We start from the raw sequence: 24,076 nt of genomic DNA, 5'->3' as shown, positions 1-24,076 counted from the left end.
AGGGGGGGGAAGGCGGAGAAGGGGGGAGGGAGGTGGCTGCTCAGGAAGTGGTGGGGACCACAACGGATGAGATAAAGGCAGGGCAAGAAGGGGTCAGGCCCTCGGCTGCCGGGGTGGCAGACGGCAGCGGCTCCGCCCCCGCAGGCCCCGCTCCCTCACCATCGTCGCTCCGGCCTGGTCCTCGGGCTTGCAGCCTGGATCTGGGGTTGGGCGAAGGGCCGGGCCTAAGCCCGCCCCCAAGCTGAGCAGACGCGGAGGCTCCAGGAGGCTCAGGCGAGCGCCGGCTCCGGGCTTGGCCCAGGCCTTGGCCTCCTTCTCAGAAGGTGAACGTGCACACGCGAGCGACAGGCAAACCAGAAAGCTGCAAAGCGCTGTCGGGCCCCCCGCACGCAGACTCCGCCCGTGACCCCGCCCTCCTCGGGTTTAGCCCCGCCCCGCTCTCGTTGCGCATGCTCCTCAACTGAGGTGGCCAGCGCGCTGTCCCCCCCTCAGGACCTTTAAGGAAACACACCTCTTCAAAGTCGAGCCTCGCGTTAACTGTGATGCTTTAAATATTACGTCATTACAGAAGACTAGCGCGCTCACCCATTTCAATCACTTATAGACCCCTGTGATGCTGGTTCTTTGTTATTCCTTGCTAATGTCACAATTCTTGGCGATTTTTGTTATCTTCGATGATTCTTCCAGGGCCGGGACCTGTCAGGTCACTCACTCTCTTCTAGGGATCATTGCATTCTCACACCTTGTATCTTCTCATTACCAATAGTTGTAACCCCTCTATATCTCAATTTTAAACTTACAACTCTCCCACCACCTCCTACCTTTGTAGTTCATTCCCCTTAATGCTCAACTTCAAAAATTCGATTCTTCCAAGACTCAAAATCTATGGATGTTACGACCTTTTCACTACCTTTATGTCTTCACCTCCTTCCTTCAACAGAGCAGACACTATTGTTTATCATGAAAATCATTCTCAGGCATTTGCCTTCATTTTTCCAGTCTTCCTCTCTTTTCCTTATTCATCCTATGAAACTGTAATCCTGAAATTACTGCAAAGCAGGAACGTGGAGAAAAATCCAAAATCTTACTAACGGATATCACGATCCCCAAATAGACCTTTATTACACTGCTACTTTTCTTCAGTTCTGTACAGTCTACCCTACTAAAGATCTATTTTACATCTCTTCAAACTTCCCACGCGTCCTCCCTCATCCTCTTACCTGATGATTTTACTTCCAATTCAAAAAGAAAATTAATAAAAAAGAAGTTACCAGTCTCCCCATTAACTATGATTTCCAACCTACCTATAACTCTTGTTTTGAATGTAATTCTGCTCTCATACCTTTTCTTCCTTCCCTTATTCAATTGACCTGTTTGCCTTTTAATTAGGGTCAACCTTCCTTAGTTCTCAAACAATCTGCACTGAAATTTTGGATGCGTTTTTTCCGTAATCAGTCACAAATCTATAAGAAAAGATAATTTACTAGAGAAATGAAATTTTAAAATGGCATACAAAATACAAGCCCAGATTTTGTTTACCATCTTTTAAGTGTACCATCTTTTTAAAAAAAGTGTACAGTTCAATGCCCTTAAGGACATTCCTATTATTGTGCTAAAATCACCATCATCTCATTCCTGAACTCTTCATCCTGCAAAACTGAATCTAGATACTCATTAAATGGTAACTCCTCATTCTTTCCTACACACATGTCATTATAGATTTGGCTACTTTAGGTCCGATTCTTTCATATGAGATCCATTAAATATATGTTTTTTTAAGATCTATGTATTTATGCATATAGAACTGGGGTACAGGCCAGAGGTGCAGGCATGGGATTCACCGGAGATAGAGTGGGGGGGAACAGAACAGGCAGATCCATAAGTGCATTGCTGAGGGGAACAATGGGCAAATCAGGAGAGGTCTGCTATGCCGTGTGGATCACCTCTGGGGCGGGGGACCCAACGGAACTAAAGTGACTGCAGCTGGTCCACTTATCACACTAAGAGTAACACAGTACTAATTTCCATGCTGTTTCGCGTTTTCAAAGACCTCTATCCAACTTTGCCCTACTCTTCTACATCAACATGTTTCTGCCTTTCATTCCCATTGGATAACAACATAAATTTATTCCATCATAGTAGATACAACAAAACACCTCTATTTATCCAGCTTGCCCATCCAGCTTCTTCCCCATTTCTTTGCTTTGTTCTAGAGCAAAATGTCCCATAAAGGTGGCCTATCCTATACTTGATGTCTTTGCTTTTTTTTCCCTCACTTTCTGTGATGCCTTACCCACTTAAACTTTTACCTCCTCTACTCCCCACTTAAAATGCTCTTCTCAAGTTCATCATGCATTAATTTACTAACAATAGTCAATCCTTAGTGACATTTGGCATACCAAGATACACAAAATACAGCTGATCATTTCCTTCTCCTTAGCTACCATGAGTCCCTGCTACTTTGGATCTTCCTCTGTCTCCCTGGGTACACTTGGTTTCTCCACATTTCTGTGACCTCTAACTACTACAGTACTCCAGAGGTCAATGCATTAAGTATTGACCTTGGGCCCTCCCTGATGGTTAGGACACATCACTCCAAGTGAGCCCCAGCCACTTCAGTGTGAGTTTGGTCCCCACCCCAAAGGTGATCCACATAGCACGGCAGACCTCTCCTGACCCACCCACTGCTCCCCTCAGCAGTGTACTTCGTCAGTCGGCCTGTTCTGCTCCCCACACTGTCTCTGGTGAATCCTCTCACCACCCCTGCACCTCTGGTTTCTACACAAGTTCTGTATGTATAAATAAATAAATCTTTAAAAAAATCTTCCATAGCACTGTTTGGAGGTTCCTCAAACTGCTAAACATGGAGCTTCCCTACGACCCAGCAATCCCACTCCTAGGTATCTACCCAAAAGACACAAAAACACTGATTGAAAAAGATACCTGTACCCCATGTTTATTGCTGCTTTATTTACAATCAGAAAAACATGGAAGAAGCCCAAATGCCCAAAAGTAGATGACTGGATTAAAAAGATGGGGTACATATATACAATGGAATATTACTCAGCAACCAAAAAAGAGAAACACATGTCTTTTGCAACAACTTGGATGGAGCTGGAAAAGATCATTCTTAGTGAGATAAGCCAGAAAGAGAAAGAAAAATATCGGATGGTTTCACTCATAGCAGGAGTATAATGGACCAGGTGAGAAAATAACAAAAATAATGAACAACCATATACCAGAGACATTTTGTGGGAGTGGAGTGGGAAATGGGATCAAAAACGGGGGGGGGAGTGCACGGGATTATGGTGATGGCACGCGGGTGACTTGGTGATGGGAAACCCGCGGGGATTACAATTGAGATGGAAAAAAAAATGTACAAAATGATGTAAAATAAACTGTTATAAAATAAAAAAAATTTAAAAATCTTCCATAGCATAATTAAAAAAAGGTTTTGTCCTTACCTTTTAATTTATATTCCTTGAAAGAACCATGAGAAAAGTTTTTATAATCTCAAAGTAAGGAAGATCTTCTAAAGTACAAAATAAAACTAGATTTAAAAGAAGATTGATGCATTCAATTATGTAGAAATAAAATATGTCTGCAAGGCAAAAATCACCATAAAAGAAGTCAATGACATATATTTAATTTCACATAATAATAGAAAATGGATAATTTTCACACTTATTTATAGAATTCAAATCCATAAGAACAAAAACCCAAGGGAGGAAATGTACAAAAGACATGAATTGATTGCTCATAGAAAAAGAAGTAGAAATGACTTTTAAATGTTTAATCTGATTCATAAAAGGATGTATTCAAAAGGATTGCATTCATAAAATGCAAATTTAAAAAATTCTAAACACCATTTTTCACCTGTGAGATTGAAAAATATCTAGAAAAATATCTAGAAAATTGATAAGCACTCTGAGGTAGTAATTGTGGTGATATTTTAACAGGTGCTCTCATATTTTGTTAGATTTGTAATTACAACAACTTCTATGGAAGATAATTCATTTAAATTTTTTTCACTTCTAAAACTTTAATCTACACACATGTTCAAGCACTCACAAGCTTTGTAATAGCAAAACACTGGAAACAACTTAAATGTTTGTTAATGAACATTAGTAGACAGTTTATTAATAAATTGGTTATATGACACTGTGTTATTACAAAGCACACTCCATGGCCATAAAAAAGTAAGAGCATTCTTCTCCTGCACTGCTGGTGGGAAGGCAAACTAGTACAACAACTATGGAAAACTGTTTGAAGGTATCTAAAACTGCTAAAAATGGAGCTTACATATGACCCAGCAATCCCACTCCTAGGTATCTACTCAAAAGACACAAAAACTCTAATTCAAAAAGACACCTGTACCCCCATGTTTATTACTGCTTTGTTTACAATAGGAAAGACATGGGATCAACCCAAATGCCCAAAAGTAGATGACTGGATTAAAAAGATGTGGTACCTATATACAATGGACTATTACTCAACAATGAAAAAAGATAAACTCATGCCTTTTGCAGAAACATGGATGGAGCTGGAAGGGATCATGACAGTGAAATAAGCCAGAAAGAAAAAAGAAAAATGGCTCTTCCTGGTAGTGCAGCAGGTTAAAGCACAGCACTAAGAAGCTAAAGCCACTTTCGCGTGAGTTCGATTCCCTCCTGCCCCGGAGGAGATCCACATGACGTGGCAGACCTCTCCTGACCTGCCCTGCTCGGGCAGTGTACTTTGGACGACCTGCTGTTCTGCTCCCCATTCTGTCTCTGGGGAATCCTCTCACAACCCCTCCATCTCTGGCCTGTACCCCAGTTCTGTATGCATATATAGATAAATCTTCAAAAAAATAAAAGAAAAATACTGGATGGCTTCACTAATAGCAGGAGCATAAAGGACCAGGGTAAAATAATAATAATAATAGTAAACAACTATATACCAGAGACATTTTATGAGGGTGGAGTAGGGATAGGATCAAAAAAAAGGTGGGGGAGTGTACAGGAGATGGCACAGGGGTGATTTGGTGATAGAAAGCCCAGGGGGTTACAACTGAGATGGAAAAAGACACAAAATGATGTAAAATAAACTATTACATTATATTTAAAAAAAGAGTTCTTTTTCTTATTCAAGGTTTATTTTAAGTGAAAAACCAAGTTGCTAAATAGCACATATTGCATATTATTATTTCTGTAAGAAGTAATGATAACAGTATGTATTCAAAAATTGCTTATATATACAGAAAATATCCCAGAACAATTTATTTTAGTTTTTTCCAAAGATTTATTTATTTATTCATACAAGAACTGGGGTGTAAGCCAGAGGTGTGATGAGTGAGCGGATTCACCAGAGACAGAGTAGGGAGCAAAAAAGGCAAATCTACTGAAATACACTGCATAGGGGAGCAGCTGGTCACACAGGAGAGGTCTGCTGCTTGAGGTGTGTTAGCTCCCTGGGTGGGGATTATTAAACACAGACAGCAGGAGTGATAGCACTGAGATTTAACCCCTGCACCATCCGGAAGGCCCAATCCTAGAATAATTTAACAGGCACTGATATTGTCTGGTTGCTGCTAGGAAAGACAACTGAATGACTGGAGACAGATAGGGTAATATTTGTCATAATACAGCCTCTGTATCTTTTGATTTTTTTTTAAGTCATGAAAATGTACTACCTATTCTAAGAGCAAGTAAAAATTTTAATAACAATCAAGGTATTCAAGGTCTATCATAATTTATTTCTTCAAACAGTCATTTGTTTATAGAACTTGGAGGCTATGTATTCTTGCATGATAGCTGTTACTGCTATAATTTAATACCAATGTGTTACATTTTGCTCTAGAAGACAGAGCTGCAGGTAAGGAAGAAGTGAAGCTATAGGACAGTAGATTTCAGTTTCACAGAGGAACTAACATTCTAAGAGCAAGAACTGGAATCTTGTGAACTACTTGTAAGGTGATAAACTCCTGGTTATCAGAGATGTGCCAAGTGGCAGCTGATTGGAAAAAAAGTTGAGAATATGATAGAAAGGAGTTCTATAGTGAGTTTAAAACTGGATTTGATGTTTGTGCAGATTCCTTCAATTCTGAAATTCCAGTTCAAGAAAGTTAAATGGGAAAAGGCCAAAACAAAGGATTAGGAACTTCAACCCCACTCATTTATTTCCTAGACAGGGTTTCCTGTTATTTTTAATATCCAGTGCCCTGGATTTAGAAGGGAGGGACCATTCTAAAGGTCTGTCTTTTGCGAACTGTATTGGCTAATGAAAAGTTTCCCCAATAAAACTAAACAAGTTCCTCCTTAACAATTTAATAAGGGGAGTGAGAAGGGGAACAAACATTGCTATGATGACATTTCAACTGACAACTGAGCATGAACCGTTGAACTTCAGCTAATCATCAGAAGGCAAGAAGCAGAATTTTACTTTCATATTATCATCTATTATGAGAAATCTACTCTGGCTGGTGGCCAGCTACTGTCTGTGTAGAGCTAGGCATATCAAAGGGATTTTTTCAGACCCCAAAGTAACCATCCAGATACTAACACTAGCAATCCCTCACAGAGTTACAGCTGTTTTGTAGGAAGCTCTTTTATCAGCCAGCCTCAGAGTTAAGTCTCACAACAATCCTCTATGGTTATTATTCCATTTGCTCGATAAGAAAGCAGGCTCAGAGATAGGAAACCTCACAGATTTAGCTGTGAAAGAACTAAATCTAACTCCAGAGTTCATTCAGCTACCTCACAGCCTTGGAGAAGACTGACGTTTCTCTCTAGGATAGTAAGACTAGGTGAGACGAGGATTTCTAACTCGAAATTGATTCTCTACTATAATGCATGGTAAACTTTAGTATCAGACTCAGCTGGAACACTTATTAAAGCAGTTTTCTAAGTTCATCCCCCACAGTCTGAGCCACTGGGTCTGGATGGGGGCTCAAGATTTTGTATTTCTAGCATATTCCCAGGAGATGTTGGTGATGCTAGTCCAGGGAGAAAGACACACTGGGAAAGAAGCCACATTCCTATTTGTCCATCCTTCTTAGAGTCTTCCATGAGATGCCAGAAAGCAAATGAGGATCATTCAGCAGAAAAACAAAAAGGTATTAGTCTTCTCTGGACTGTTGCTGAGACACATGTTCTATCTCAGGATGAGACTGAGGAACACTGTGTCAGGAATCTGAAGAGATGAATTCTGACCATGGAGAGGTGGAATTTGATACCTTTAAGGCTTCTAGAACTCTGGGATACTTAGGCCTTGAAGCTCTGTTATATTATCTATAGGTATCCCAAGGGAACAAGTGGTCCAGAAAGGGCGGTCTTTGACTAGTCTTTTTATCTTGATTCCTCTAGGTACTTGTGCAAGAGTAACAACATTTATCAGGCACCACAGGAAAAATCAGAGTTTATGTAAGAAATCCTCTTTACATAAGGGCTTCAAGACCTCATGGGGGAGCTGGTAGAAACACCTGACTGTGAAATCAGAAATGGTGTCTCCAGAGAAGAGAAATGTGGAATAAAAATCAATTAAGTATCTTCTCACCCTGTCTTAATTAAAAAGGAACAATGAACAGCGGGGTTTTGTTCAGAAACCAATTCCTAGGGCCTATAAATACAGTAATGTAAAATGAGCCTTTTAGATCACTGCTCAAGCTGAAAGAGAGGTTTCTAGTATGAATACATTTTGCTTTTTAATTATGTTATGAGCCTCCCTGGTGGCCTAGGGGTTAATTCTCAGTGCTATCACCCTGTTGTCTGAGTTTGATCCCCTTCCGGGGAGCTGACCCATATATGGTGCAGCAGACCTCTGCTGACCAGCCTGCTGCTGCTCCCCTCAGCAGTGTATTTCAATAGATCTGCCTGTTCTGCTCCCCACTCCATCTCTGATGAATGTTCTCACCCCCTGCACTTCTGGCCTGTACCCCAGTTCTTGTATGTATAAGTAAATAAAATCAAGATAGTTCAAAGATGGTAAAAATAAAATAAAATAATGCGCTAAGGAAATTTACAGCAAGTGCCTGGTCCTAGAGTCATCAGATTTTTAACTTCTTGTTTCCGTGTGTGAGAACAGCAAAATCTTGTCCATGAGTCCTATGCTTTCTTGTCCTGGGAACCTTCCTGACTTAGAATCCTATGACAATGGGAACCCTCTCTGACTGGTTCATAAGGCTCACCCCTGCAGCCACTTCACCTTGAGCTCTATCCCCAGCCAGGGAGCTGACCCACATGAGGCAGCAGACCTCTCCTGACCCGCCCGCTGCTCCCTTCAGCAGTGTACTTCGCCGATCTGCCTGTTCTGCTCCCGGCTTTGTCTCTGGTGCATCCTCTTACCGCTCCTGCAATTCTGGTCTGTACCCAGTTCTGTATGCATAAATAAATAAATCTTAAAAAAAAAAAAAGGAATCCTATTACAATGGGGTCTTTGTGTCTGGATTCTTCAACTATCGTTATTTTAAGACCCATCTAGATGTTATAGCACATACCAGGATTCCATGCCTTTCTATGGCTTTCTATTGTTTGGGTGTACCGTTTTTCTTCATCCATTCTCCATCAAGTTGATGGACTTTCAGGAGGTTGTTTCTATTTTTTGGTTATTAAGAATAATGCTGGTGGCCCTCCCTGGTGGCGCAGCGGGTTAAAGCACAGCACTGAGAATCTAAAGCCGCTTCCGCATGAGTTCCATTCCCGCCTGCCCCGGAGGAGACCACATGGCGAGCCAGACCTCTCCTGACCCGCCCGCTGCTCCCCTCAGCAGTGTACTTCGTTGATCTGCCTGTTCTGCTCCTCACTGTCTCTGGTGAAGCCTCTTGCTGCCCCTGAGCCTCTGGCCTGTGCCCCAGTTCTGTATGCACAAATAAATAAAGTCTTTAAAAAAAAAAAGAATGCTGGTATAAAAATGCATGTAAAAGGTTTTATATGAACACGTCTTAATTTCTTTGGAGTCTGTATCTAGGAGTAGAATTGCTGAGTCATATGGTCACTCTATATTTAACTTTTTGATGAACTGTCAAACTGTTTTCCAAAGCAGCTGCATCATTTTATATTCTTCTCAGTAATGCATGACAGCTCCAATTTCTCCACATCCAACAACTTTTTTTGTCCATCTTTTTTATTATCAGCATCCCAGGGCTTGTGAAATGGTATCTCCTTGTGCCTTTAGTTTGTATTTCCCTAATAATTAACCACGTTCAACATCTTTTCACTTGCTTAAAACTGCCTTTTTATTTTTTAATTAGGCTAAGTTCCAATTTTTATTCATAAAATTAGTAATCAAAACAGCAAAAGTAGATTTAGAGCTACATGTCAAAAACAAAGCAGTAAGGAAATGAAATGTTTCAGAGCTGTCTCAGCTAAAAATCCATAGTTAAACATAGCTTGTATCATAGGATATACTCATCCCTGCATTTCCTTGATAAATTGTACCTCGTATTTGTCTTTCTCTTTTTCAACTTGCTGAGATTTGGTTTTGCATTCCAAGAATTTCCCCCCATCTTTATCCAGCTTAAGCCTGGTGATAACCACCTCACTATGGTGAATATCCGCATGGACAATTGTGCCATTATATTTTCACATTGCCCCTGCTCAGTGCAGATGACATGTTTCTTTCTGTACAGCTGTACTATTGTGGATTTGCTACCTTTGTAGTGCCCTCTAACCACCTGGACTTGTTTGTCTTTGTGAATGGATGTGGAGCAGACATTATATTTTTATTGCAGCTTGGTGAGTGGGGACAACACACTCTTCCTGTGCATTGAAGCCATTGGAGTCACATCGAGCTACTTAACTGTTCTTGGAAGTTCTTCAAGAACCTGTGCAGTCCTTGGTGGTGACCTTGGACGTGGTGTCCACAGCCCTGTCTGACATGGTAAAACACGCCATGATCCCATGCAGCTAGTAGGAAGAAAGCAAGAGTTCCAGGGACTCTGACAAGCATCTCCAGGGAAACAGAGGAGGCACCAGGTGCCAAAAATGGATTTTCAGAGTAGCAGGTGGAGAATGGATTACCTCTCTTTTGTCAATATTTGTTATGCACGGTGCACCTTTGCTCTTACACAATGACTTTATTGAAGAGGCCAAACAGAGCACAATACATGGTACTATTCAGAGCAAACCAGACTACACAGATTTCACTCCCAGTTCCATCCATATTAGCTGTATGATCTTGGAAAGATTATGTCATGTTTCTGTGCCCGTTTCTTGACCTATAGAATTGCCATAGTATCAGTATTAACCATGATTTTAATATTATCCTGTCAATCTGCAAGTTAGGCATTATTATCCCTGTTGTACTACTGGGAAAACTAGAGCTTAGAGAGAAAGTGACTTGCTCTAGGCTACAGAATCAACAGCTCCTAGGTCTGGTAACTGATTTGTGTCTCCCACGTTGTGTACACATTTTCTTGTCTTTAACCTTTCCTCTGTCGGGATAGGGTTGGTGAAAGGAAGTTGGAACAGTCACCACAATCAGACTGTTGGGGCTTGTCTCCAGAAAACCCTCCAGTGGAGGGTCATCTGTTTGTGACCTATAAATAATGCATCTGCCATGGACCATGTCTTTGTTGGAGAAGTGGGGGGAGGGGCTGTAAAATTCCTTGTGCCCTGACATCCTTGCCTTTCATCTACTATTCTAGTCCTTTCCAAGGCCTTTTGCATGAAAATTATTTATTCTGAGGGGGGAGGAAGATTAAAACATTGGGAAAAAAGAATTACTTCTACACTCAATATTAAACGAGGCTTTGTGAAGCCCTTCTTAAACCTGGATTTGTATTAGTGGCAAATTCCTGAACTAATTAAAAGTTCTTTTGAGCTACATTCTTTCCACCGGGTCATGTGCACAATGAGTGTTGCTCTTCTGTGTCATGCTGACCTCTAGTAGCGTGACATCTCCAGAGCACAGAGGAGGCATCCAGCCCAGTTGAGGGTCAAAAGTCTTCCCAGAAAAGCTACTACTTGACCTAGACTTTGAAAGGCAAAAGAGAATTACGTAAATTATGAGGGAAGGAAAGAATATTCTAGGTCTAGAAAACCATGTGTGAAAACACCGGAGCATGAAACCAGATGATGTGGATGACCTATTAGGGTCTATAAATAGTTTGGGATGAGACACAAAGTATGTGCAAGTGGTAAGGAGACAGGCTGGGGCAGATTACAGCAGGGCTGTGGGCACCTATAATACCATGTGACTTTGTTTACTTCTTCAGCATTTGGTTACATTTTAAGTCCAGATTAGTTGACCCATTTCTTCACTTACTCAGCAACTTATGTGAGCACCTACTTCTATCGGTTGATTTTTTTTTAAAGATTTATTTATTTATGCTTACAGAACTGGGGTACAGGCCAGAGGTGTGGGGGATGAGAGGATTCACCAGAGACAGTGGGGAACAGAACATGCAGATGGACTGAAATACACTGCTGAGGGGAGTAGCGGACGGGTCAGGAGAGGTCTGTCACGCCATGTGGGTCTGCTCCTTGGCTGGGGATTGAACTCGTGCTGCAGTGACTGCAATAGCTTCATAGTGCTGTGCTTTAACCCGTTGTGCCACCAGGAAGGGCCTTGTATCAGTTTTAATGTAAAGGGACAGGAGCCCCCAGAAGAGACTTTCAGGATCACCCCTTAAAGTTTTATGAGGGTTTTTTTTAAGAAGGCACCAAATCTCAGCTCAGATTTGAGATGCTTCACCCCAAAACCCGGTTCCTATCCTACCTTAGTTGTTGCCACTTATTGGGTCGTGTGGCCTTCCCTGAACATGCAGCTGTGAGAGAGGTGAGGGGCTCCTTATGGGAATGTTACAACCACAGCAGCCATCAGCCTGGTGGTAAATAAATACCTCCTGGAAGATACATTAGAAATTATTAGTCACATGGGATAAATTGAGCTCTTACACAAGTGATTTTGTTTTGAGACTTGATTCCTATCCTGAAGGACCTCACAGTTTGCTAAAATAGGCAAGGTAAAAAAAAAGGAATAATTATGGATCTTCAGGGGTGAGGGAGATCTCAGATGGCTAACCACAGTTCACTGTCAATCAGTATAGTCAGAAAAGTGTCCTAAACAAGGAATGGGGTGTCATACTCCGAGCGGAGGGTGGTGAGAGTGGGAAGGGACCCCACACAGAGAAAACAGCCCAAGGAGTTCAGAGAAGACCTTGTCAGTGATTGATTTGTCTAGTATAGTATCAAGAGGAGTGGTAAGGAGGTGTCAGATGAAAGGACATTGAAGGCTTTCGACAAAGTTCCAGGGATACAGCAGTGAACAAAACAGACATTAGTCCCTGCCTTGTGAAGTATATATTGCAGTAAGAATTTTGAGGATTAATTAAGATAATCAGTAGGCCTCCCATAATTATTCTCAAACGGCAGCACAAGTTCATGCTGGAGTTAAGTCTCAGTTCTATCACACTGTCATTGCTATGACCCGAGTTTGATCCCTGGCCAGGGACCTCTCCTCTCTTGTCCACTGCTCCCCTCAGCAGTGTATTTCTGTAAAACCCACCAATTCTGCTCACACTCTGTCTTTCGTGAATCCTCTCACTCCCTGCACATCTGGCCTACCCTCCAGTTCTTCCATACAAAAATTTAAAACATTATAATTATGATACTAATGTCTGGAGTTTAATACAGCATGAGAATATATTACAGCTATTATTAAAGATGCAGAAAGGGCTTTTATACGCATACTCCATTGCACTCAGCTATGAGATCTCTGAGACAGGTCTCATTCATGCCTATGTCATCAGAATCTCGCATGAGGCCTGGCACACACAGGGATTGGTAAATACTTGATGAATGTACAATGTTCAAAGACTACTATTGATCTCGCTCATCTGAGTGAGTGTTCTTTATAATCATCTTTAGATCTGACAGGTGAACAATGAACCATTTCCCTTAACAAACCTTCTTCCATTCCTACATTTGTATATTTTACTCTTTCCAGTTAGCAAAAAGTCAATTTTTATCACATTCACATGTTGTAACAAGTCCAAGATGAGGTTGTTTGTGATAACTGTGCTGAGTGAATGACACATGCCTGAAGCGGCATGAAAATATGCTAAAATAGCACTGTGACTAGGGATCAGAAGGCTTCAATTCTTCTATTCCTGTTCTACTGTTTCTATAGTGTTTGCCTTTGAGTGGTCCATTTATTTCTTTTCAGACCCTCAGTCTACTCATCCGTAAAATAGGACTCAATCCCTATGTCACTATAATGTCAGTAAGTGAGAGATTAACTTTAAAACCTAAATTTTAAGGAAGCTTCACACTACCATGAATGTATTGTCTCCTTATCTTACCTTTGAGGAAAAACTACTGAAAGTGGTAGAGGAAATAGTGTAGGTATATCTCTTTGCAAATGTTAAAATACTGTAAAACTTGAGATACTTTTTCTAATCAGAAAATCTATAAAGAATTTACAGCTTGGAAACGACTCTTTGCTACTGAAAGTGTGATTGGTAGTGTCAGCATCATTTGAAATCTTGGACCTCACAAAAACAGACTAAACCAGAATCTACATTTTAACAAGATCTCCAGGATGCACAATAAAGTTTAAGGGGCACTGTTTTGAGAAGAATGATTGCATGTAATAGCTCATCAAAGAAACTGAATGAGGGGCCTTCCTTATGGTGGAAGGGGTTAAGACACAGCACTATGAAACTATCTGCAGCCACTGCAGCATGAGTTTGATCCCCGGCCAGGGAAATGACCCACATGGCTTGGCAGACCTCTCCTTTCTCACCTGGTGCTCCCCTCAACCATGTATTTCAGTTGATCTGCCTGTTCTGCTCCCCACTCTGTCTTTGGGAAATCCTCTCACCCCCCCACCACATCTCTGGCCTGTACCCCAGTTCTTGTATGCACAAATAAATCAATCTTTTAAAAAAGCATAAATAGGCCCTCCCTGGTGGTGCAGCAGGTTAAAGCACTACACTAAGAAGCTAAAGCCACTTCCGCATGAGTTCGATTCCCGCCTGCCCCGGAGGTGACCACATGGCGTGGCAGACCTCTCCTGACCCGCCTGCTGCTCCCCTCAGCAGTGTACTTCGTCGATCTGCCTGTTCTGCTCCCCACTCTGTCTCTGGTGAAGCCTCTCACCGCCCCTGAGCCTCTGGCCTGTACCCCAGTTCTGTATGAATAAATAAATAAATCTTTAAAAAAAAAAAAAAAAATTGAATGAATGAATGAATGCCTAAACAATCCTGCTATGTAAGTTTCATAACTACCCCCATTTCACAGATAAGTAAACTAAGGTGTAGGTAGGTGAAATTCTGTTTGCTGTCTCCCACGTAGTAAAAGGCATAAGAAAAACTTTTTTTTTTTTATTTTAAACAAGAAGTTAACTTAAACAAGACTCCTGAAAGGAAAACTATCTAGGATTCATTTCTTTTAGAGTAATGTTTCTCTACTTAAAAACAGATTGTCCTACATGTCACATTTATGTATAAAAAAAGTTATAAAACTGTTCTTAGATAAATTATGTTAAAACCCTCCAACTGAGTAAGGTATACAACTATTTTTATGTTGTTCTTTTTCTTTTGTTGCTAAATATTAAGCCAGATAACTTACTGAAATATAAAGATAAGAACTGAACAAGCATGCCATTGATAAAGGTATTTCCACCAAACTAGTATTTTTCCCCATCCTATCTCCACTTGATATTGATCAGAACACACCATTGAGCAGTTAGTTTAAAAAAGGCAATATGCCTGTGCACGTGTACCAGTTGCTTTGCATATAAGGGCTCAGGGAAGGTGAAAATTAAAAGATAGAGACTATAGGATATGGTGGAACCAAATTTCAAGTTTCTAATTTAAAATGTTCTCTTGATCTGGAGGAACAGCGTTCTGAATCAAAGCAGCAGGTTCCCCTTTTATAGAAATCTCCTATCTGCTGCTTAACACTTTGCTAGTGTCACTGCCCATCAAATCAGAATCCAATCAAGAGACTACCTCTCATTCACAGTAACCTTTTATTAGTTTCCTTTGTCATGTAAATCTCTTAAACAGCACCTCAGAACCACCTTGATTCACCACCTTCAAATTAATAGGCTTGTTATTCTCAGTTTTAACTCCGCCCTTGGGCTTTTTTTTTTTTTTTTTTTTTTTTTTGGCCATTACAGGTGTTTTCTCAGCTGCCACTTCACAAAAGAGGTGCCAGGTCCAAATGGAACCAGCATATAAGCAGCACCAGTATGGCAGAAAAATTTTAGAAGAACCCAGAACTGTCTGACCCCAACCCCAATATTCTGTTTTATGCCAAGGGTCTCAACTTTAACATGTATCAGAATCTGCTAGAGAGTTTGTTAAAACACAGATTTCTGAGCCCAGAATTTCCAATTTAGTAGATCTGGAGGGGAACCAGAAAATGTTCATTTCTAGCGAATTCCCAGGTGATTCTGATACTGTCGACTGAGGGAGCACAGCTTGAAAAATCACTGATTTGGGCCTCCCTGGTTAGTGCAGGGGTGAAAGTTTCAGCTCTATCAAGCTGATCCCAGCCTCAGAGTTAACCCATAGGGTACAGCAGTACTTCTTTGTGGCCCTCTGCTCCCCTCAGAGGTGTATCTCAGTAGATCTGCTTGTTCTCCTCCCCACTCTGTCTCTGGTGAATCCCCTGCACTTTTGGCCTGTACCCCAGTTCTTATAAGCATAAATATTTTTTTTAATTAAAAAAAAAAATCATTGCTCTACCAGACTGCCTCCCAATGTGTCACTTATTCCTTTAAGGTGAATGAACTAGAGATTAATAGTTAATAGCACCTCTTTGCAGATCAGGAAAATAAGGTTAAATGTAACTTGGTCAGGCCCTTCCTGGTGGCACAACAGGTTAGGACACAGCATTGCAAGCTAGTGGCAGCCTCTTCAGTGCGAGTTCAATCCCTGGCCCTGGAGGTGATCCACCTGGCACAGCAAACCTCTCATGACCCGCCCACTGCTCCCCTCAGCAGTGTACTTTGTCAATCTACCAGTTCTGTTCCCCATTCTGATTCTGGTGAATCCTCTCACAGCCCTGAACCTCTGGTTTCTACAAGAGTTCTGTATGCATAAATAAATAAATCTTTAAATTAAAAAAAAAAGTAACTAGTCCAAGAGTTCATAACAGGTATAGAAATCCAAAGTTAATATGATTAAAGTTTTATCTTTCTTGATAAAATTTCCTGATAGGTGGACCAGGGTCACAGAGGAAACCAGAGGAAGGAAAGAGGGAGGGTAATTGTCAACAGGATGAAACGATAAAATTGGAAAGGACACTTTCCCCTCGCTGCCCTGAAAGAAGAGTACATAACTCTGTCATGGCCTTGCACTGTGCCCTGAGACAAGACACTTTCTCTGGACCTGAGTTCTCATTTCTACAAAGGCTGGGCTGGCCAGCTTGCGGCATAAACTGGATGCCTCAAAGACAGGCAGGGAAGAAGAGGTTGCATTGTATCCCATTGCTGATTAGTTTCCGTAGGCTGGAGGCAAGTTGGGTCGTGCTGAAACTATGTGATATGCAATCATCCATACTGAAAGGGCAGTCTCAGCAAGGCTGTAATCTGGTATGACCTTTCTCGGTCTTATGTGGGAGGACTACAGGGAGGAAGAGCTGCAGGCTACCTGGGCAAAGGCCTGGGGAAAGGCTGGCAGGAAAGAAAAAGTACCTCATTCTCTAACCTGCTCAATACTAGGGGTCCCCAGAGGCCCTGCAGGCCCTGCGTGCCCCACCCTCTTGCTGGGCAACTCAGAAAGCCAGATGAGTCTCCTGCCACCCGCAGCTGCAAGAGCAGCTGAGAAAAGCCAGCTGAGTTTAGACACGGACACCAATCCTGTGCATTCCCAGTGACCTCACTGCAAATGATTGGTTCTGTGTCTCCGCAGCCCGATTTTGTCAGTTTATGGTTTCGTATCTTTTGGCAGAGGGTTTGGAAAGTCTGTGTGTGACCTTGAAAAAAATCACTTTACTTCACTTTAAAATGGATCTACTAGTACCTATCCTCAAATGACCCTTAAGGCAGTGAAAATATCTTGAGATGTCTTCTAAAACATCTTTATTATCTTGTATGCTTATAAAAAGAAATATATGATTGCTGTAAAAATAAATATGTAACTCAGACACTGAAAGTTATCCCTCCCTCCTTCCTAGCTTTTAGTCAGCAACTATTAATAGTTCAGTGTATTTTTTCCTACACATGAGTTCTATGAATATATAATTCTATAAATATACAATCAACCAAAATTAAGCTATATTACACAATTTTTTCACTTATTTATTTGAATATCTCTCAATGTCTGTATGACTAGACCTATTTCATTCTTTTCAAGTTTTTAAGTTAAATTTAATGTTTACATTGTATTCAAATCCCCTATTGCTGAAAATTTGTTGTTGTTGTTTTTAAAGATTTCTTTATTTATACTTACAGAACTGGGGTACAGTGTAGAGGTGTGGTGGGTGAGAAGATTCACCAGAGACAGAGTAGGGAGCTGAACAGGCAGATCAACGAGGTACACTGCTGAGGGTCGCAGTGGGTGGGTCAGAAGAGATCTGCCACGCCATGTGGGTCAGCTACCTGGCTGGGGATGGAACTCATGCTGCAGTGACTTTGGAGAGCTTCATAATGCAGTGCTTTCACCTGTTGTGTCACCAGGGAGAGCCCTGTTGTTTCTTTTCTTTTATTTTTTTAAAGATTTATTTATTTGCGCTGTTGTTTCTTTTAACAGCAGCAGCAACAACAAAAACTGCAGCAAATATTTGTTTACAAATTTCCATCGGCTATATTCTTGGGTCAAAAATATCAACAGAGTTTAATGACACCAAAATCACAGGCAACAGAAACAAAGATAAGTGTGTGGGACCATATGGAACCAGAAAGCTTTCTGCACTGCCAAGGAAACAACCAACAGAGTGAAAAGGCAGACTACGTAATAGAAAGAATGTTTGCAAACCAGATAGATATCTGAAAGGAATTAATCTCTGGGATATGGGGCTATGGGAATATGGGATGTGGGGAAACTCCTACAAATCAATAATAAAAACTAGTAACTATTCAAAATGAGATACAGACCTAGGTGGACATTTCTCCAAAGAAGATGTATAAATTGTCAGCAGATACATGATTATTAGTTCAAAGTCACTAATAATCAGAAAAAAGCAAATCAGAAATATAATGAGATATCACCTCACACCTGTTAGGATGGCAATTATTAAAAAAAAAAAAAATGGAAAAAGAGGAGCCACCAGGGGTTAAGTCTCAGCATTGTGAAGTTATCTACAGCCACTGTAGTACAAGTTTGATCCCCAACCAGAGGTGACCCACATGGCACAGCAGACCTCTCCTGTCTTGCCCACTGCTCCCCTCAGCATTGTATTTCAGTCAATCCACCTGTTCTGTTCCTGACTCCATCTCTGGCAAATGTAAGTGGTGAGTCCTCTCACCTCTCACATCTCTGGCCTGTACTCCAGTTCTTGCATGAGTGAAGAAATTTTATTTTAAAAAGGGGAAAAAGAAAAGCCATAATAATCAAAACTGCATGGTACTGGAATAAGAATAGATATACAGATCAGTGGATTCGAATAGAAAACCCAGATATAAACCCACAAGTTTATGGACACCTAATTTTTGACAAAGGAGCAAAGAAGATACAATGGAACAAAGAAAATTTGTTCAGCAAGTGGTACTGGGAAAACTGGGAAGCTACATGCAAAAAAATGAAACTAGATCACTGCCTCACTCCAGTCACAAAAATCAACTCGAAGTGGATTAAAGACCTAGACATAAGAACAGAAACCATAAAATACCTAGAAGCAAAGATGGGTCAAACATTACACTACATACACTTCAGCAACATCTTTAAAGACAGAGCACCCAACGCCACAATAGTGAAGGCAAAGATAAATAGATGGGACTACATCAAGTTAAAGAGCTTCTGTACAGCAAAAGAGACATTACTAAAAACAAACAGACAGCCCACTAATTGGGAAAACATTTTCTCACACAAAAGTAGTGAGAAAGGACTGATCACAAAAATATACAGAGAACTGATGAAACTCAACAAAAATAAACAACCCCATCAAAAAATGGGCAGAAGAGCTAAAAAGACACTTCTCCAAAGAGGAAATGCAGATGGCCAACAAGCATATGAAAAAATGTTCAACATCACTCGTAATAAGGGAGATGCAAATTAAAACCACAATGAGATACCACCTCACCCCAGTGAGAATGACGCATCTTCAAACAACTAGCAACAACAAATGTTGGCGAGGATGTGGATAAAAAGGAACTCTCCTGCATTGCTGGTGGGATGCAAACTAGTACAACCACTATGGAAAACTGTTTGGAGGTTCCTCAAACTGCTAAACATGGAGCTTCCCTATGACCCAGCAATCCCACTCCTAGGTATCTACCCAAAAGACACAAAAATACTGATTCAAAAAGATACTTGTACCCCCATGTTTATTGCTGCTTTATTTACAATTGGAAAAACATGGAAGCAGCCCAAATGCCCAAAAGTAGATGACTGGATAAAAAAGATGGGGTACATATATACAATGGAATATTACTCAGCAACCAAAAAAGAGAAACACATGTCTTTTGCAGCAACTGGAAGGAGCTGGAAAAGATCATGCTTAGTGAGATAAGCCAGAAAGAGAAAGAAAAATACCGGATGGTTTCACTCATAGCAGGAGTATAATGGACCAGGCGAGAAAATAACAAAAAATAATGAACAACCATATACCAGAGACATTTTGCGGGGGTGGAGTGGGGAATGGGATAAAAAAATGGGAGTGGGGTGGGGTGGGGAGGGAAGTGCAGGATTATGGTGATGGCACACGGGTGACTTGGTGATGGGAAACCCGTGGGGATTACAATTGAGATGGGGAAAAAAATGTACAAAATAATGTAAAAATAAACTGTTATAAAAAAACCCCACAAAATTAAACACTACAAAAAAAGGGGGGGAAGAAAACAAGTGTTTTCAATGATATGAAATATTGCATGATTCCACTTATATAAGGTATCTAAGGTAGTCACATTTATAGACTCCAAGAGTGGACTGGTGTTTACCAGGAGTTACAGGTAGGGGGAAAAGGGAAGTTAGTAGACAGTGGGCATAATTCTTCTGTTAAACAAGATGAATAAGCTCTAGAGAGGTGTTATACAGCACTGTACTTTGTACCTGTAATCAACAATAATATATTGTATATTTAAAACTTTGTTTAGCAGGTCCAAACCAAAAAAAAATCCCAAAGTGGCTTCAGCATTTTGCATTTCTTTTTTTTTTAAAGACTTATTTATTTATGCATATAGAACTGGGGTGCAGGCCAGAGGTGCAGGGGCGGTGGGAGGATTCACCAGAGACAGAATGGAGAGCAGAACAGGCTGACTGACAAAGTACACTGCTGAGGGGAGCAGAGGGCGGGTCAGGAGAGGTCTGACATGCCATGTATGTCACCTCCAGGGCAGGGATCCAACTCATGCTGAAGCAGCTTTAGCTTCTTAGTGCTGTGCTTTAACCAGTTGCGCCACCAGGGAGGGCCGCATTTTGCATTTCAGCTAGAAATTAATAAGTTAATTGTTTAAAATAACTTCATCAACACCTGGGATTGTCTTTTTTATCACTACCATTGTAGTGGTTGTACAGCAATAATTCATTGTGAATTTTTATTTGCATTTCCCTAATGATGAACTGTGCTGGGTATGTTTTTGTGTGCTTATTGTCTTTCCATACCCTTTGGTGAAAATGTCTATTCAGGGCCCTCCCTGGTGGCTCAACGTGTTAAAACGCAGCACTATGAAGCCAGCCACAGCCGCCTCAGCACAAGTTTCATCCACCCCCAGGGAGATGACCCACATGGCGAGGCAGACCTCTCCTGACCAGCCCGCTGCTCCCATCAGCAGTGTACTTCCTCAATCAGCCTGTTCTGCTCCCCAATCTGTGTCTGGTGAATCCTCTCACCCTCTCTGCATCTCTGGCCTGCACCCCAGTTCTGTATGCGTAAATAAAGAAATCGTTAAAAAAAAAAACAACTGCCTATTCAAATATTTTCTACTTCCATAAAAAATACATAAACACATTTAAACATGCAATATCTATTACCAAGTGTTCTCCAAAGGGGAAACATCAATCTATTTTCTCACTAGCATTTTATGGGAATGTTTGTTTCCCAGCATCTTCACAAACATGAGGTGTCAAACTTCATTAATCTAAGACATAGGAAATTATATTGTATTGTTTTAAAATTTCCTTCCTTTGATCATTAGGAGAAACATCTCATCACATATTTATTGACCAGAGCTTTTCCTCTTCTAAGAGTTGCATACTCTTGTTGAAACTTTGCATTTTTTTCAATTTTGCATCTCGTAAGTCCTAGTCATTATTAAGCATCCAGGGATGGTTTTTGAATGAATGAAGAGTAACACTGAAAAATAATTGAGATAATGAATCTAAAGTATTAAACACAAGGTTAATCATCAACAATATAGTTGAATCTAAGTCTGGAATCAGGAGGTGAATGCTAAAGTGCTCTTGAATTCTTCCAAAAGGAAGAATTAGTTTCTTATGAACTCTAGGGTTTTAAGAGGTATGGTTTCTTCCCATTCTTTCACTGTGTGTTTAAGATAAATCACTTAGATTTTCTGACCATCAGTCTCTCAGAACTGTGTCCATAAACTGCATCATGTGTGTTGAAAGGGGTTGTAAGTTGAAAAACATGACATTAATGTATAATAAGTATATATTTACATATCACTTGAATGATTGTAAATCATTTATTTATTTTTAAAGATTTATTTCTTTTTTTCTAAAGATTTATTTATTTATGCTTACAGAACTTGGGGTACAGGCCAGAGGTGTGGTGGGTGAGAGGATTCACCAGAGACAGAGTGGGAGCAGAACAGGCAAATCTACTGAAATACGCTGCTGAGGGGAGCAGTGGGAGGGTCAGGAGAAGTCTACCAGCCGTGTGGGTCACCTCCGGGCCCGGTATCGGGGATCGAACTCATGCTGCAGTGGCATCAGAGAGCTTCATAATGCAGTGCTTTAACCAGTTGCACCACCAGGGAGAGCCCAAGATTTATTTTACTTATTTATGCATACAAGAGCTGAGGTATAGGCCAGAGATGAGGGGGGGGTGGGGAGGAGGGTGAGATAATTCACTAGAGACAGAGTGGGGAGCAGAACAGGTGGACTGACTTACGAAATACACTACTGAGAGGAGCAGTGGGCAAGACAGAGAGGTCTGCTGAACCATGTGGTTTCCAAGGCTGCAGCGGGGAATCTAATTCAAGCTGCAGTGGCTCCTGATAGTTTCATAGTGCTGAGAGTTACCCCCTCGTGCCACTAGGAAGGACCCACACTTGAATGATTTTTGAAAGTAAGCTTAAATACCAAATGGGAACATGTATTAAGAATAGAGGTACTACCCCTCCCTGGCGGCACAGGGGTTAAAGTCAGCGCTATCAAGCCAGCCCCAGCCACTGTAGCATTAGTGCCTATCCCCAGCCAGCCAGGGAGCTAACTAACCCATGCTGCCAAACAGCAGATCTCTCTGTCTTGCCCACTGCTCCCCTCAGCCATAAATCCACCTGTTCTGCTCTCCACTCTGTCCCTGAGGAATCATCTAGTCCCACCCCACCCCCTGCACCTCTTGCCTATACCCCAGATCTCTGCACAAAAGTTAAAAAAATAAAAATAAAAACTAATTAATGGGACTTCATACGTGGTCCAGCATCCCTTCCATCTTTTTCTTTAGCTCTCTATCGCCCTCTGCTGCCCAGGTGCTCATTTTTAAAAACTTCAGCTCCATAAATTAAGGGAAGAGTGTTTACTTGTGCACAGTGGGGGACTTTAGCTATTTCCGTTACAGTCACTCAAGTTTGTGAGTGCAGTAGTGATTGTTCTATTTTTTGCTCTGTGACCAGTAAAAGGACTATGATCTTGAGGGGGATTTCATACACGACAAGAAACACTTCTCGAAGAGGAGTGACTCTGAGCCAGGAACTTACCAAATTCTTTCACAAGAACTTTTGTTCCTACTGACAGCCATATGAAGAATCTAAATTTAAGAACTTAAGAACAGGACACCGCCCCGCAGATGGAAATGATTTAAGGTCACAATTTAGTAAATGTGGGACATGAACGTTAAAATCTATCTGCCTTTTCAAAACTAGTCCTTTTTCTAGTACATTATGCAAGAATAAACCAGGTGATATGGAACATTGAGGTGGAGGCAACTGTATCTATTTTATGATTGTATGGCTGTTATCAATGGGAAAGCTTTAAGAACAGAGAACCTTTGTTTTTTTTTTATTAAAAAGTTTATTTTTACATCATTTTGCACATTTTTTTAAATCTCAATTGTAATCCCCACGGGTTTCCCATCACCATATCACCCCTGTGCCACTACCATAGTCCCGTGCATTTCCCTCCCTTCCCCCCCCCCCCCCCCGTTTTTGAGAGAGAGAGAGAGAACCTTTGTTTTTAAAGATTTGTTTTTATTTATTAAGTCATACAAGAACTGGGGCGTAGGTCAGAGTTGGGGGTGGTGGTGAGAAGATTCACCAGAGACTGGTTATGGAGTAGAACAGGTGGATCAACTGAAATACACTGCTGAGGGGATCAGCAGGTGAGACAGAAGAGGTCCCTGTGCCATGTGCATCAGTTCCCTGGCTGGTGATAGCTTGCCAATGCTGAGATTTTAACCCCTGTGCCACCAGGGAGGCCCAGAAAAAAGAACCTTTGATTTGGGCCGAGAACTGTGATCAAGAGCAACAGAGAGCCGGAATATAAAGCTGGGACTTATTCAGAGAAAGTTAGGTGGTGTGTGGAGGAGGAAGGGGCAGGAGATGAGGCTATAGTTAATTGTACAGGGGCTTGAAAGTGAGCTAAAAATCAGATATCAGGACTTTCTTAACTGAGGCATTGGTGTCAAAAGATCTTTCAAAATGATTGGGATGTGAGAAATCATTACTGATAAGTGTGGCATATCACCTGGAATGTCAGTTTTACTCAAAAAGCTTGGGAAAGGGTAATCCTGTGTTAGCCTATGACAAATGTATTTTGAAATTAAATTTGAAATCATATGAATTTATTTTTATTTATTTATTTATTTAT

The 24,076-nt window shown here is 41.1% G+C and overlaps 1 protein-coding gene across 1 annotated transcript in view; it reads right to left on the bottom strand.

The window, feature by feature from the left end:
* ZYG11B (zyg-11 family member B, cell cycle regulator) overlaps positions 1–347 on the bottom strand; it is a 57,688-nt gene extending 57,341 nt beyond the window's left edge. Inside the window, exon 1 of the mRNA XM_004679018.2 lies at positions 160–347. Within this exon, the coding sequence (XP_004679075.1) occupies positions 160–162 (3 nt within the window). The 5' untranslated portion in view covers positions 163–347. The remainder of the gene's footprint in view (positions 1–159) is intronic.
* Positions 348–24,076: the final 23,729 nt, after the last annotated feature.

The sequence above is a fragment of the Condylura cristata genome, unplaced genomic scaffold (genome assembly GCF_000260355.1).
Source record: "Condylura cristata isolate star-nosed mole 26May11 unplaced genomic scaffold, ConCri1.0 scaffold00008, whole genome shotgun sequence".
Lineage (NCBI taxonomy): Eukaryota > Metazoa > Chordata > Mammalia > Eulipotyphla > Talpidae > Condylura > Condylura cristata.
Note: the sequence above shows the minus strand (reverse complement) of the source record. Positions and strands in the feature narration are given on the sequence as shown.